We start from the raw sequence: 16354 nt of genomic DNA on the forward strand, positions 1-16354 counted from the left end.
AATTTTTTGCGCCATGCCGGTCTTAAGCACTTGCCTTTAGATAATCAGTATAACAACAGGTGCAGAAATGCCAGTTTGACAAGTTACTGAACTAAAGGAATACCTCGGTACGAAGGTCGGCCATTATTCTTTCAGTTAAAAACTAATTATTCCAGCAAAAGAAAGAGAAAAACAAATCTCTTCAACTGACGAGGTTAGTTGGTAATGAACGAATCTCTAACCCCAAATAAACCAGGGAAACTTTGCTTGGTCGATGTAGCTGCAACCAAGAAATTATTCGCGTACTGTTGACCATAACATCTTCAGCGTAAGTTAGCGAGTCGGACCAACAACGGTATTCCATGAATGCGCAAAACGCGCGTGTTATTTTCAGCTTTGGTTTAGCGCCAATAACAGTTACGGGATAAGGAAGCGGAGTCATCAGAGGTTTTAACATACAGATCTCAGTTAGACCAGCAACGTTTTCCCATGAATACCCCAAATGCACGTGTTATTTGCAGCACGTTCTAGCGCCAACCTGCGTATACTCATGACTGTAATATCATCCGCGAAGGGCACCAAACCTTTGTCACTCTCAAACCCTCACGCCGGCATTATCATGGTTTGTAACTGGATTCAGGATTCCCTTGTTAACGAAGCTATTATCAGGTTTAAGCCCTTAACGCGCTAGTAAAACTTAAACCCCGTAATCTCCACTACAAGCGCTTTTTAAAACACTATACATGTCTGACAGACGTTTAATCTTTTTTACAGCCCTTAATGTGACTGCCGTGTCTTGTAAGGAACTCTATGATAAACACAAGTAAGTTCACAGCTAAATGCCGTTTTGATAACCAAATAGAATCGCTCGCCTCTCGATTCACTTCCCACAGTACCTCGGTTCAAGATGCTGAGGCAAATCCCTACCTTTCCTTCATTTTATAAACACTGCTGTTTAGGAAAAGAGACTACAGCAGAATTCAGTTTCAGCATTTTGTTACTCTGATATTTTAATCACTTTTAGCCCTAATGTTTGTTCAACGATATTACACTAGTAATTGCAAGGTATTTAAATTGTTTGGAGTTCTACTCGCGCAAACCATGCACTGCACGTTTCGTTTCAGCAGCAAACGAAGCTAACCAGCCAAGGTGTGAACTCTGGAAACTCCAGTGGAAATCCAGTGAAACAAGCGAGATGAATAGTATATGTCACTAGACTGGGAAAATCTCCTGGTCGTACAGTAATAATTTAAGGAGTGGCGTTGGGTTCTTTGACTTTATAAGGATTAAGAAGCCTCATCCTCCACAATCCTCTTTTTTGTCCCCTATAACAGGTCCAGAGAGAGTCAAGTGTATCCACTGATGTTTAGTGAGCAGACGATTCCTGTTTATTGTCACATGGGAAACTTTGGATGTGGAGATGGAGGATGGACACTAGCCATGAAGATTAACGGCAATAAGGTACAAACCTCTCCCCACGCAATGTGTTATATGAACATTATAAGCATTTTAAAATTTCAACGACATGAATGCTAATATTTTCTTTTCAATTTCAGACAACTTTCCACTACAATTCTCACTTTTGGAACGACACAAACGGTTATAATCTTACAGCAGGTCAGAGTGGGTTTGACTCACAAGAGACCAAGCTACCAACTTACTGGAACACATCCTTCTTCAAGATTTGTCTTGGTATGAAGATTGGTCAACAATTCAACTTCATTGTCATTAACAAGACGGCCAACTCTCTGTACTCACTGATCGCTGATGGGCAATACCGCGCCACCTCACTGGGCCGTAACACGTGGAAGAAGTTGATTGGCTCAAAGGCCTCCTTACAACCCAACTGTAACAAGGAAGGGTTCAATGCTGTGGGTACTTCTTATGTCCATTCCCAAGCAAGAATCGGCATCATTAGTAACGGGCAAAATCACTGCGACAGCTGTAACTCCAGAATCGGGTTTGGCACAGGAGGAAAGGATGATGACAGCAACACGTGTGGGAACGAAGCAACTTTCTCACGAGATAATGGAGACAAACACATCAAAGCCATGGGTTATATTTTGGTGCAGTGACTTGAACTGTCTGAAAAAGCTTTTAATATCTCAATGGATTAGCATTGATCCGTTTTTATTTGCGAGAATTCGTACAATACAATACAATAAAAGTTTTTTGTGTCATACGCTTAACTATTCAGGTGTGAGATTACATAATGTAATGACACATCAGCTAATTTACCAGTGTTTTGTTTAACAAATAAATAAAAAGTGGCGATTGGAAAACATTTCATGGTGTCTTACGTCAAGTATTTTTTATTGTCATTTTTATCTTTTTTGCATACATCGGGGAATGGACAATATTCACTACTCTAGTGGTTACTTTCTGCCCACATAGGTCAGAGATTGACAGTTGACAAATCGGACTGTCGGACTAACTGACTGACTGACGGGCCAACCGATGAAATGGCCCACCAGTTCATTGACGACTGGGCCATCGCTGCAAAAGGAACACAGGCCTGCCTGTCAACAAGCAGCTTTTCGCTCTGCTTTCTTCTAGAAAGAATTATCCTCCCGGCTTTCTGCATCAGTGTCGCGTCGCATTTTAAATACATTATGTTTTAAGATGACTGGTTTTCCCAAAGGTTTTAACCCTGTCAACTGTGTGCCGACGAAAGCGACAGCATATTTGAAGTAATTTAATTATTCCTGAAAGATACACGATTCATTTCTTTCTATCCTACACATTCGTAACTTATTACCACAAAAACTTTAATTGACAACTGAGTTTGTATCCACAATCTTTTTTTTTTTTTTTTTTTTTAATATTGACATTAATCTTCGTGTATTTATTAATGTTTACATTTCGGTCATCCAGCTTTTGCGTATAGAGGAAAAGCGGCACTTCAGTTGAATATAAGAAATTTTTGGTTCTTTACTAGAATGTTAACGAGAATTTTATCTTGGTCTGTCAGGCTTGTTTCGTGTCGTGAAGTTTTCGTTGGCTTGGGATGAGTCATTGTGACCAGAAGAGGGGAAAAGGTGCAAACTTGCACGAGAACTGATGACAACTGAGAAACAATGAAATTTATTTTAAACTGCCAAACTTATTTCCTTCTTTTTCGAACCATCGCACTGCCAACTGATGAACTCGGCAATATGGTGATGACTCTAAACTGACATTTGGCTGTTCCCCCTCTCATTATAGGTTCGTAAAACTGCCAGGGAACTGTAATTGAATATACCGAGTTTTCGCCTTGTTTGGAGACACTTAGTCGCCAACAACTGTTGATAACTTTCAAAGTGGAATACCAGATAAAACTTTCTTTTTTTACTACTCGTGCACAGAAATTGACCCCATTGCAGATTTAAAAGAGAAACTGGAATGAATTATCTTCGTGACGCCATGTTATAGTAACTTGTCTCCTTCAATAAGTGAAGTATCTGTCTATTATCCTGGTTGGAGTCAATTAAGTGTACTTATAAATAAAGATATTATTTAGGTCACATACACCTCATTTCTTCAGCCACGAATAAAACATCTGCTAAAGTTTGGATTCTGTCATCGTTCAATTCAATGAAAGTAAGTTCCCTTTGTTTCTAATCGACAATTGATGTCTTTATCTCCGTTATCTTAATCCCTCAATCGCCTGCGAGTTAGCTGAGTTCTGATACAAGTAACGCATGAGACAGTAGGTTTTCCGCACAAGCGTGCATGTTGAATTGCTCAAACTCTAGCAGCAAATTGAATCTCGTTCCAATCATGTTGATGGTATTAACATGCAACCTGTCATATCGCTTGATCATATTTAGCCTGATTTCAGTAATCACATTTCTTTAGGCGCTATTTTCAAAAACAGTTTCTTCTAGTGGATATGACACTTGGGTCTGAGATGGGGATTTTCATAGTGACGCTTGCAGTGTTTTGGATTCTTTTCATCGAACGGTGCGATCATGCACGAGGTGAAGACGTTTGTGTTGCTAAGCGGTTTTTCTTAAAGAAAGCTCAAGGTAAGTCAGTTCAAGTGCAATGTTTCTTGTGAATAAAGTACGACTTGTCTTTCTGTTAAAGGTTAAACCCGGTTTTAGTTGCTCCAGACGGTTGCAGTTTACGCAGATGAATCAAGCAGCCCTAAAAATCATTGGCCATAGATACAGGCCTGTTCTGTCGCACTTTGTAATAATCGTCACACTTTGTAATACCCATCGCACTTTGCAGTAGAATTGTCGCACTTTGTAATACATGTCACACATTGTAATAAAAAGCTGTCGTATTTTGTGATAAGAGACTCTCGCACTTTGTAATAAATTAATTAAGCTGTCACACTTTGTAATAACTGTTGTGGCGCTTTGTAATAAAGTTCCCTGAGATTACGAACTTGGGGGAAATAGAAAGCATATCGTAAGTATAACTGTGTCTGCAATGCTTCAAGCAATTCTGAAAAAGTCAAATTTCTGTTATTTCAGTGAATCGACACAAAAGTTTCATATCTTCATATATTTTCATATATCTTGTTGTTTTTATGGTTACACTGAAACAATTTACGTGCTAACAAAAATTAATTATTACACGCAAGTGAACTCTCAATCAATGTGTGTGACATCCAAGTAATTTGATGAATTTTACAATAAATGCGTATCAAGCAGCGAAACATCTCTCAATCTGCAAAGTTATCGCAAATATTAAACGTTAACTTGAAAAAGACAGCATTTGAAGAAAGTTATGTGCTATGGACACTTCTTCCATCTGACAGCTACAAATCAATGTCACTCATAAGATACGAAATTGAAATGGGGAGTTGCCATTACCACGCTACTTTGTTCTCTAGAAAACCTTTTTTTATAAGAAATTTGAGCTTGAGATTTCCCCCAAAATTTAAAAAGATGTATTACCTGAAATGAGAAGTTCAGCACTTCCTCCAGACCTGTAATCTCATTGGCTCTGGTAACCTGTAGCTTCATTGTTTCTTCTGTTGGATCATTTATGTATTGTTTCGTGAGTCAATAACAAACGGTGCTTGGACAACTACAGGCCTGCCCCATGATATAAGAAAATCCTATAAAGCCAAATTCTACATGTTCTTATAAAAAAAAAGGAGAGTGTAGCCTGCGAATACGATGGCCGTCCATTGATCGCAGAACTTCGTTCAAGCCATTCTCCCCACGTAAACTTCAGCGGGATGTATTCCCTATCTCCGAGTGCCCACATCGTTTACGATTACCCACAAACTCTCGAAATTAAAAAGAATTATTTAAACGAACTTTATTACAAAATGCGACGGTAATTATTACAAAGTGCGACAGCTTGATTTATTACATAGTTCGGCAGTCTCTTATTACAAAATACGACAGCTTTTTTTATTACAAAGTGCGACTAGTGTTATTACAAAGTGTGACAGATGTTAAAAAGTGCGACAATTTTATCTCAAAGTGCGACAGGTATTACAAAGTGAGGGAGGATGAAAGTTGAAAAACAACAGTTTTTCAGTTTCACAAGAACAGAAAACGAAAAAAAGGCTGCCTTGCTTTCTTTTTAGACTATGAATTGTTCTAATTTTTGCATGTCATCTTTTTTTCAAGAATTTAACTACCTGCATGATAAAGATACCGTATAACATCTCACAAACGGCTTGCAGTCTCTTTTAGATTCTCTATATCAGCATTTTAATTTGCGGTTAGTTTGAACACATTACCATGCCCCGACCTTCATAAAGTCCCTTTAAAGCAATAACTTATGGCACCTGCCCTGGTAGGCCTAATTCCTCCCTTCAGCAAATGAAATAGTAGAGGGAAGAGTTCTAAGTAAATCTTCAAAGTAGGCGAGATGTCCAAAGGATCGCTTTCTCTGTCGTTGTTCATTGCAACCTCCTTTCGTTCAACAAACCGTTGTACTGCTGCTTCGTTAGTAGGGAGCTGCTTCGATGAATTTAAGAGCAAACGTCACCAAAAATCGAGCAAAATTTAAATTTGGCGGCAGAAGTCGAAAAATCGATTTAACTCTCTTTTCGTCCACAAATAGCTCTTCTAAGGCAGATATGAAACTTGATACAGTTTTCTTGGGCACGAAGTGCTTTCAATTCGAGAAAACGATTTTCGCCTCGACGGTCCCCAAAATGGCAACACTCAAAGGCTGAAAAGTAAAAATCTGAACTTAATTGCGTTTGCGTGTAAAGGAGAACCACAACTTATCGATACTTTTTCCCGAAAGACAAAGTATTCAGCTATCCAAAACAGGTTAGAACTTGACTTGAGCGTCATTCGAGAATAAATAAACGAATTTCTAAAAAATCCTTTTGAGTTACTAGGTCAAATTTCTGATTTACGAATAAAATTTAGAGATATCTTTCGACATGTGCCATAACTTCAAATTACTTGAAACTTCGCCTTTGGATTACTTTTATGTTGTTGTAAAACATGTATTAAGATCAGTTTGGATTATTCTTTAAGTAGTCTTTGAGGTCCGTCTGAAAAACTCCGATTTTACCTAAAACGTCACGAAAAGTTAACAATGGACTACAGCGTGTTGTTCTGAGTGCAAGCGGGTGTAGGCGTTTACAGTTCTTGTATTATTAGCTCTTTGTACTGATAAGCAAATTGCTTGCCTGTACTTGTAATATTAGGGTAAAACAACTCAATCTCAACGTCAAAGAAACTGTATTTTTAAATACGTTTTCTCGCTTCGAATGCAAGACGTTAGTGACGAGATGTCGATCGGATTTCACACCAAGCTCTTGTAGTGTGGTTCTTAAGATCTCAAATTTCAGCAAGAGTCGTCTACTTAATACAACTTTGGCTGAGCCTACTTCGTACTATGTACGACTTCCAAAAACTATCATATTTGTCCTCTAATTAGTTAAATGAGATGTACGTCTTCGCTTTCCACCAGGTGCCGCCAAATCGTTTGTGAACGTGACTCAAACTTTAGACATTTTCCCAGGGTGGATTGTTTACAAAAGAGCGGCAGTTTATTTCCGAAGTAAAACATGTTTCCAATACAGTAACCGAAGGCGATCAAAGTACAAAAAAATAATGGTTTTGTGTCATCTCTTTTTTTTCTTTCTCTTTTGTCTTACCTGGAGACGCTGTGTTGATAAATCACGTGCTCACTAAGTACAAGGTCACCTCGGTGATCGATTGTGCTCACCGGTGCATGCGAGAGTCCAGGTGCGTTTCCTTCAACTACGAGGATCACGCTACATCGCTAAGACACGTGTGCCAGATCAATGACGAAAAAAAGCAAAAGAACTTTGAAAACTTCATTAGCCTGGATGGATTCAGTTACTATGAGTTCGAGGTAAGTATTCGAGGCGTCAAAATATGCACACCTTCAAAAATACGTTACTCTAGGACAATGATGCTATAATATGCGTTACAGTGTAGGCGAAAACAGCCTACGTGAAGATGTCTCCTGTTTTCTTTGCTTTACCACATGGGTATTACGCCGCCCGGGTCCAGATTATGACCTGAGCACACTGGTAGGAGGCTGGCGAAAGCTCTCGCCACTGTGTCGCTCCTTGGTACGCGACATACTTTGAACAAGTTTGCTGTTTTCATTTATAATAACATTAGCCGGCCACGATCAGAACGGGAGACTCTAGTTTAAATATAACACCGCTGCCTATCTAAGAGAGTCCTTCATTCCACGTACCTCCGGTACGATCTACGTGGCATGTCTTACATGGTTGCCACAGACATCACTTTTCAAAATTTCCTGACTTTTCCCAGATTAAAATAAAATTTCCCTGACCAAATAAATTACAAAATGACGGATCTAGTAGAGGCTTCAAGCTTGCACTTACAGTCGCCCTTTGCACTCCTTCATTAAGACTGGTCATTTTTAACTGAAAAATTTTCCTTGTTTATAAACTGAAAATATCGTTGAGCAAGAGATTATATTCTCTTACGTCGCGATATGAGTGACCCCAAATGTTTCTTTCAGCCTTCAATGGTATTAAACCAGCCGTGTTAAACAAAGACAATCGACCAGTAACCGAATCTCTTTTCTATCTTCATTCTCAGCAGCCTTTCCCATGCGGTGTTGGTTCATGTCAAAATGGCGGCACTTGTTTGGAGCAATGTGACGGAAACCGCAAATGTATCTGTACAGAAGGGTACACCGGAGCACATTGTGAAAACATTCTTACAACAGAAGCATTCCGTAAGAACACAACAAAAACCTCTCATTTTCACTCATACGTTCAATGTACATCATAATTTACAGGCAATATTTAAACTGATTGATGCAGCGGCTGCCTGGAACAACCATGCATAGGGGCTGGTGGAGCCGAGCAGCCAATTACCTCTCCCCATCCATGCCCATTGCATCCAATGTACCGTAAACTGCAGCTTATACGTCCTGGGCTCATACAACTTTGTAAAGGCTGTTAGATGAGCTTATAAACGGAGGGGGGCATATAACCGAGGGAGCTTATATACCAGGAATGAAAAACCGTTTCGAAACAAGCTATGGCTGTGTTGATGGAAATAGGCTTTTCACAAACTGGTTTTCAAGTAAGCTTCAAAACAAGGAAAGCAGGAGGACTTATATCCGTGGTGGGAGGGGGGGGGGGCTTATATATAAGCGGATGTATTTTTTAGTTTACAAGAAGATGGTCTATAACTGGGAGGCGCATAAGCGGGGGGAGGGGAGGGGGTCTTCTAAGCGCATGTAGTATTCTTCTAAAATAGTCGACGAATCGAGTCGATCGAACCTTCCTCGTTCTTAAAGCGTGAAAGCGTGGTAGTAAATGTTGACGGATCGACACAGTTCGCACGAGTCGACTCAATTCGTGGTTGGCAAGTTAAAAAGTCTATCGGTCTCACTGGAAATCGAGTGAGGGGAGATATTGACAACATAAACTTTTTCCGTCCTTAAAAATTAAACCATGTACACGCAATGAAGATATCAGACATGTAAAGCTGCAATCGTAGAAATGAAAGAATTCTTTGCCGCCATGCCGGTCTTAGGTACTTGCCTTTAGATAATCAGTATAATAACAGGTGCAGAAATGCCAGTTTGACAAGTTATCGAACTACAGGAATACCTCGGTACGAGGGTCGGCCATTATTCTTTCAGTTAAAAACTAATTAAAAATATTGAAGATCGGATACCAGGATTCATTATAAAAGAGATAAAAAACGTTCTCTGGTAAAATTGTTTAAAGTTGTGAGCTTTCAACAGCCAGTCTGCTGCCTTCGATGGACAAAAATGAAATGATAAAATAGACCTAAAAGTTTTGAATATAACAAGCGAATGGCATATACATTAAATAGAATACGTGTGAAAGAATGTGAGAATGCAAAACACTACAACAAGAGTTCCCTGTTCCCAAGTCTCGACCTCGGGTCGACGACCAGTGGAATGTTGTTTACAAAATCCCTTGTGGGTCTTGTCCCTGGAGTTACATCGGCGAGACAAAAAGATTGTTTAGTACAAGGCGAAAAGAACATATCAGAAATACTAAACAATGTGCTAAAGGCTCCAATGTAGCGAAACATGCTTGGACCTCTGATCATACCATCGACTTTAACCATGCTGAGATAATTGACAAAGGCAACAGCCACATTAGAAAGACGCTGGAATCCTGGCACACAGCGAAAACGGCCGAGGACGACAACAATTCGTGCCCTCTGCCGGGACAATATAACATTCTTTTAAACAAACACTAATTTCACACTTTTAGCATTCTCACATTCTTTCCCAGGTATTCTATTTAATATATGCCATTCGCTTGTTATATTCAAAACTTTTACGTCTATTTTATCATTTCATTTTTGTCCGTCGAAGACAGCAGACTGGCTGTTGAAAGCTCACAACTTTAAACAATTTTACCAGAGAACGTTTTTTATCTCTTTTAATTTATAAAAACTAATTTTTCCAGCAAAAGAGAGCGAAAAACAAATCCCTTCAACTGAGGAGGCTAGTTGGAAATGAACGAATCTCTCACCCCAAGTAAACCAGGAAAACTTTAATTTGCTTGGTCGATGTAGCTGCAAGCAAGAAATTATTCGCGTACTGTTGACCATGATTTCTTCAGCGAAAGTTAGCTAGTCGGACCAACAACGGTATTCCACGAATGCGCAAAACGCGCGTGTTATTTGCAGCTTTGTTTTACCGCCAATAACAGCTAGAGGACAAGGTAGCCCAGTCATCAGAGGTTTTAACACACAGACCTCAGTCGTACCAACAACGTTTTTCCATGAATACGCCAAATGCACGTGTTATTTGCGGCATGTTCTAGCGCAAACCTGCTTATACTTATGACTGTGATATCATCCGCGAAGGACACCAAATCTTTGTCACTCTCAAACCCTTACGCCGGCATTATCATGGTTTGTAACTGGATTCAGGATTCCCGTGTTAACGAAGCTATTATCAGGTTTAAGCCCTTAACGCCCTAGTAAAACGTACACCCCGCAATCTCCACTACAAGCACTTTTTAAAACACTTTACATGTCTGACAGAAGTTTAATTTTTTTTTTTTTACAGCCCTTAATGTGACTGCCGTGTCTTGTAAGGAACTCTATGACAAACACAAGTAAGTTTACAGCTAAATGCCGTCTTGATAACTAAACAGAATCGCTCACCTCTCGATTCCCTTCCTACAGTACTTCAGTTCAAGATGTTGTCAAATCCCTATCTTTCTTTCGTTTTATAAACACCACTGTTTAGAAAGAGAGACCACTTTGCAAACGATTCGATGGATCAATCCACAGCGTAACTGAATTCAGTTTCAGCAGCTTATTACTCTCATATTTTAATCACTTTTAGCCCTAATTGTTTGTTCAATAATACTATACTAGTAATTGCAAGGTATTTAAATTGTTTGGAGTACTTCTCGTGCAAGCCATCAACTGCACGTTTCGTTTCAGCAGCCAACGAAGCTAACCGGCCGAGGTACAAAACCGGTATGACTGTGGAAACTCGATATGTCACTAGACTGGGAAAATCCCCTGGTCGTACAGTAATAATTTAAGGAGTGGCGTTGGGTTCTTTGACTTTACAAGGATTAAGAAGCCTCATCCTCCACAATCCTCTTTTTTGTCCCCTATAACAGGTCCAGAGAGAGTCAAGTGTATCCACTGATGTTTAGTGAGCAGACGATTCCTGTTTATTGTCACATGGAAAACTTTGGATGTGGAGATGGAGGATGGACACTAGCCATGAAGATTAACGGCAATAAGGTACAAACCTCTCCCTACGCCATGTGTTATATGAACATTATAAGCATTTTAAAATTTCAACGACATGAAAGCTAATATTTTCTCTTCATTTTCAGACAACTTTCCATTACAATTCTCACTTTTGGAACGACACGAGAGGTTATAATCTTACAGCAGGTCGGAGTGGGTTTGACACACAAGAGACCAAGCTACCAACCTACTGGAGCACATCCTTCTCCAAGATTTGTCTCGGTATAAAGATCGGCCAACAGACCAACTTCATTGTCATCAACAAGACGGCCGACTCTCTGTACTCACTGATCGCTGACGGGCAATACCGCGCCACCTCACTGGGCCGTAACATGTGGAAGACGTTGATTGGTTCACAGGCCTCCTTACAGCTCAACTGTAACAAGGAAGGGTTCAATGCTGTGGGTACTTCTTATATCTATTCCAAAGCAAGAATCGGCATCATTAGTAACGGGCAAAATCAGTGCGACAGCTGTAACTCCAGAATCGGGTTTGGCACAGGAGGAAAGGATGATGACAGCAACACGTGTGGGAACGAAGCAACTTTCACACCAGATAATGGAGACAAACACATCAAAGCCATGGGTTATATTTTGGTGCAGTGACATGAACTAGTACTGTGCATGACGTGTGAAAAAGCTTTTAGCATCTCAATGGATTAGCATTGATGCGTTTTTATTTGCGAGAATTAGTACAATACAATAGAGTACAATACAATATAATACAAGTTTTTTTCTGTCATACGTACGCTTAGCTATTCAGCTGTGACATTGCATAATGAAATGACACATCAGCTAATTTACCAGTGTTTTGTTGAACAAATAAATAAAGAGTGGTGATTGGAAAACATTTCGTGGTGTCTTAAGTCAAGCATTTTTTATTCTCATTTTTATCTTTTTTGCACACATCATGGAATGGACAATCTTCACAACTCTAGCGGTTACTTTCTGCCCACATAGGTCAGAGATAGCCCTCTGAATGAAAATGTACATTTAAGGCAGAGTAGTTAACAGTTCTTAGTAGAAGTCAATTATCTGCGAAAAAAAGAGAAAAAGAGAAAAAACTCATAATACTTAAACATTTAAAAATAATTCAGTTTCAACTCAGGGCGATTTTAATTACACGTTCAATACGTAATCGAAACTAAGCTTCAGAAACTTTCAGTTAGGATGAGAGGCATGAAATTTGCGGTTGCCATGGCAACGTCCAGAGCTAGACAATTGACAAATCGGACGGTCGGACTGACTAACTGACCGACGAGCCGACCGATTAAATGGCCCACCACTTTAGTGACGACTGGACCATCGCTACAAGAGGAACACAGGCCTGCCTGTCAAACAAGCAGCTTTTCGCTCTGCTTTCTTCTAGAAGAATTATCCTCCTTTCTGCATCAGTGTCGCGTCGCATTTTGAATACATTATGTCAGTTTTAAGGGCCCATTAACCGATCTTTTAGAGCCCGTTGCTAAGGAAAATTCAGTCTCATCTAACCTCCTCATTTTTAGTTAGTTCAGAGTTATTTCATGTGTTTCAACTTTTTCATGACCAGTAACACTAGTGATGACGTCATCAGGCCACGCCCATGGTCATGTGACAGAAAAAATGCAAAAGCTCCCAGGCAAATTTCTTTCTCCAGATTTTTTTCTTTGATTTAATATTTTAATTTAAATCCTCATTACGCTATGCATCGATTTTGTTTCATTTCTAAAAGGTCAGATTTTGAGAGCATTTCAAAATATTGAAAAATTCGTAATTTTCTGAAAAAGGAATGCATAGCTATGTTGCCAACGTTGGCTTTAATCGAAAATCGTCGAAAAAGGCTGGATTTAATGAAAACCGCGTTTCCTTTAGCATTTAAAGAAACCGGAAGTGCGCCCGATATCTATTGGAAGTTACCCTATCAGCGCGTGCGCAATGTACACTACCAGCGCACTTCGGTGAGATCACACAAAGCCACCGGAGTTAGTTTTTCTCTTTCTATTGCTCTTGTTTTTCTGTCTTTCTCTTATTTTGTCTTTGCTTGTACTTTTTTTGCTTTGCATTTTGTGAAACACAAAGAAAAACATCTAAAATGTATGCGAATTTGCAAGCTTTTGAGTTGCCTTTATTTTCCGTGTTCAGGCTGACGTAAGTGACCGGAAGTGAAATTTCATCTCCTTAGCAACGCGCGTGAGCGCGCGCATGAATCGGTTAATGGGCCCTTAAGATGACTGGTTTTCCCAAAAGTGCAAACCCTGTCAACTGTATGCCGAAGAAAGCGACAGTATATTTGGAGTAATTTAATTATTCCTGAAAGATACACGATTCATTTCTTTGTATCCTACACATTCGTAATTTATTACCACAAAAACTGTAATTGACAACTGAGTTTGTATCCACAACCTTTTTTTCTTTTTCAATATTGACTTTAATTTTCGTGTATTTATTATTGTTTATATTTCGGTCATCCAGCTTTTGTATATATTGGAAACGCGGCTCTTCAGTTGAATATAAGAAATTTTTGGTTCTTTACTAGAATTTTAACGAGAATTTTATCCTGGTCAGTTAGGCTTACTTCGTGTCGTAAAGTTTTCGTTGGCTTGGGATGGGTCATTGTGAACAGAAGACAGGAAAAAGTGAAAACTTGCACGAGAACTGATGACAACCGAGAAACAATGAGATTTACTTTAAACTGCCAAACTTATTTCCTTCTTTTTCGAACCATCGCACTGCCAACTGATGAACTCGGCAATATGGTGGTGACTCTAAACTAACATTTGGCTGTTCCCCCTCTCATTATAGGTTCGTAAAACTGCCAGCGAGCTGTAATTAAATATACAGAGCTTTCGCTTTGTTTGGAGACACTTATGCGCTAACAACTGTTGATAACTTTCAAAGCGGAATACCAAATCTCTCTGGTTTTTTTTACTACTCGTGCACAGAAATTGACCCCATTGCAGATTTAAAAGAGAAACTGGAATGAATTATCTTTGTCATATTTTCCCATGTTATAGTAACTTGTCTCCTCTAATAAGTGAAGTGTCTGTCTATTATCCTGGTTGGAGCCAAGTAGGTGTACTTATAAATAAAGATATTATTTATGTCACATACACCTCATTTCTTCATCCGCGAACAAAACATCTGCTAAAGTTTGGATTCTTTCATCGTTCAATTCATTGAAAGTTCCCTTTGTCTCTAATCGACAATTGATGTCTTCATCTCCGTTATCTTAATCCCTCAATCGTCTGCGAGTTAGCTGAGTTCTGGTACAAGTAACGCATTAGACAGTAGGTTTTCCCCAAAATCGTGCATGTTGAATTGCTCAAACTCTAGCGGCAACTTGAATGTCATTCCAATTATGTTGATGGTATTAACATGCAACCCGTCATATCGCTTGATCATATTTAGCCTGATTTAAGTAAATCACATTTCTTTAGGCGCTATTTTCAAAAACAGTTTCTACTAGTGGATATGACGCTTGTGTCTGAGATGGGGATTTTCATAGTGACGCTTGCAGTGTTTTGGATTCTTTTCACCGAATGGTGGGATCATGCACGAGGTGAAGACGTTTGTGTTGCTAAGCGGTTTTTCTTAAAGAAAGCTCAAGGTAAGTCAGTTCAAGTGCAATGTTTCTTGTGAATGAAGTACGACATGGATTTCTGTTAAAGGTTAAACACGGTTTTAGTTGCTCCAGACGGTTGCAGTTTACGCAGATGAATCAAGCAACCCTAAGAAATCATTGGCCATCGATACAGGCCAATAAAATGAGGGAGGATGAAAATTGAAACACAACAGTATTTCAGTTTCGCAAGAACAGAAAACGAAAAAAGGCTGCCTTGCTTTCTTTTTAGACTCGAAATTGTTTTGGTTTTGCACGTCATTTTTTTTTTTTTTTTTCAACAATTTAACTAACTGCATGATAAAGATACCGTATACCATCTCAAAAACGCCTTGTAGTCTTTTTTAGATTCTCTATATCAGCATTTTAATTTGCGGTTAGTTTGAACTCATTTCCAAGCGACCTTCGTAAAGTTCCGTTAAAACAATAACTTATGGCACCTGCCCTGGTAAGCCTAATTCCTCCCTTCAACAAATGAAATAGCAGAGGGAAGATCTGTAAGTAAATATACAAAGTACGAGAGATGTACAAAGGTTCGCTTTCTGTTTCGTTGCTCATCGCAACCTCCTTTAGTTTAACAAACCGTTGTACTGCTGCTTCGTTAGTAGCGAGCTGCTTCGATGAATTTAAGAGCAAATGTCACCAAAAATCGAGCATAATTTAAATCTGGCGGCAGAAGTCGAAAAATCGATTATTCTCTCTTTTCGTCCACAAATAGCCCTTCCAAGGCAGATGTGAAACGTGATATAGTTTTTTTGAGCTCGAAGCGCTTTCAATTCGAGAAGACGATTTTCCACTCTACGGTCGCCAAAATGGCAACACGGCAAAGGCTGAAAAGTAAAAACCTAAACTTAATTTGCGTTTGCGTGTAAAGCGGGAGAACCACAATTTATCGATACTTTTCCTTGAAAGACAAAGTATTCAGCTATCCAGAACAGGTTAGAACTTGACTTGAGCGCCATTCGACAATAAACAAACAAATCTTCAAAAAATCCCTTTGAGTTACCAGGTCAAATTCGTAATTTACGAATAAAATTCAGAGATATTTTTCGACATGTGCCGTAACTTCAAATTACTTGAAACTTTGCCTTTTGAATACTTTAATGTTGTTGTAAAACATGTATTAAGACCAGTTTGGATTATTCTTCGAGTGTTCTTTGAGGTCCGGCTGAAAAACTCCGATTTTACCTGAAGCATCACGAAAGGTGACTAGCGCGCGTTGTTCTGAGGGCAAGCGGGTATCTAGGCGTTTAAAGTCCTTGTATTATTAGTTCTTTGTACTGATAAGCAAATTGCTTCCCTGTACTTATAATGTAAGGGTAAAACCGTGACTCAATCTCAACGTCAAAGTAAGTGTATTTCTAAATACAGTTTCTCGCTTTCAATGCCAGACATTTGTGAAGAGGTGTCCATCGGATTCCACACCAAGCTCTCTTGCGATCTCAAATTGCAACAAGAGTCGCATACTTATCACAACTTTGGTTAAGCCTACTTCGTACTATGTACGACTTCCAGAAACTATTATATTTTGACGATGGTATTTGTCCTCTAATTAGTTAAATGAGAAGTACGTCTTCGCTCTCCACCAG

At 39.2% G+C, this 16354-nt stretch overlaps 3 protein-coding genes across 3 annotated transcripts; all 3 read left to right on the top strand.

Annotated features, from left to right (window-relative positions):
• The first annotated feature begins 1313 nt into the window (after positions 1 to 1313).
• On the top strand, positions 1314 to 2054 carry LOC145484871 (putative skeletal organic matrix protein 5). The gene is made up of 2 exons (XM_081463506.1): positions 1314 to 1440; positions 1536 to 2054. The coding sequence occupies exons 1-2, from the start codon at positions 1342 to 1344 to the stop codon at positions 2052 to 2054; spliced, it is 618 nt and encodes a 205-aa protein (XP_081319632.1). The 5' UTR covers positions 1314 to 1341.
• Positions 2055 to 6908: 4854 nt separating this feature from the next.
• On the top strand, positions 6909 to 10568 carry LOC145483584 (abnormal pharyngeal pumping eat-20-like). The gene is made up of 2 exons (XM_081462119.1): positions 6909 to 8133; positions 10465 to 10568. Exons 1-2 carry the CDS (start codon positions 7902 to 7904, stop codon positions 10515 to 10517), a joined length of 285 nt encoding a protein of 94 aa, XP_081318245.1. The 5' UTR covers positions 6909 to 7901; the 3' UTR covers positions 10518 to 10568.
• Positions 10569 to 10743: 175 nt separating this feature from the next.
• LOC145483585 (putative skeletal organic matrix protein 5) lies at positions 10744 to 11862 on the top strand. Its single transcript, XM_081462120.1, has 2 exons — positions 10744 to 11159; positions 11255 to 11862. The coding sequence occupies exons 1-2, from the start codon at positions 11061 to 11063 to the stop codon at positions 11771 to 11773; spliced, it is 618 nt and encodes a 205-aa protein (XP_081318246.1). The 5' UTR covers positions 10744 to 11060; the 3' UTR covers positions 11774 to 11862.
• Positions 11863 to 16354: the final 4492 nt, after the last annotated feature.

Source organism: Orbicella franksi, chromosome 4 (assembly GCF_964199315.1).
Source record: "Orbicella franksi chromosome 4, jaOrbFran1.1, whole genome shotgun sequence".
Taxonomy (NCBI): domain Eukaryota; kingdom Metazoa; phylum Cnidaria; class Anthozoa; order Scleractinia; family Merulinidae; genus Orbicella; species Orbicella franksi.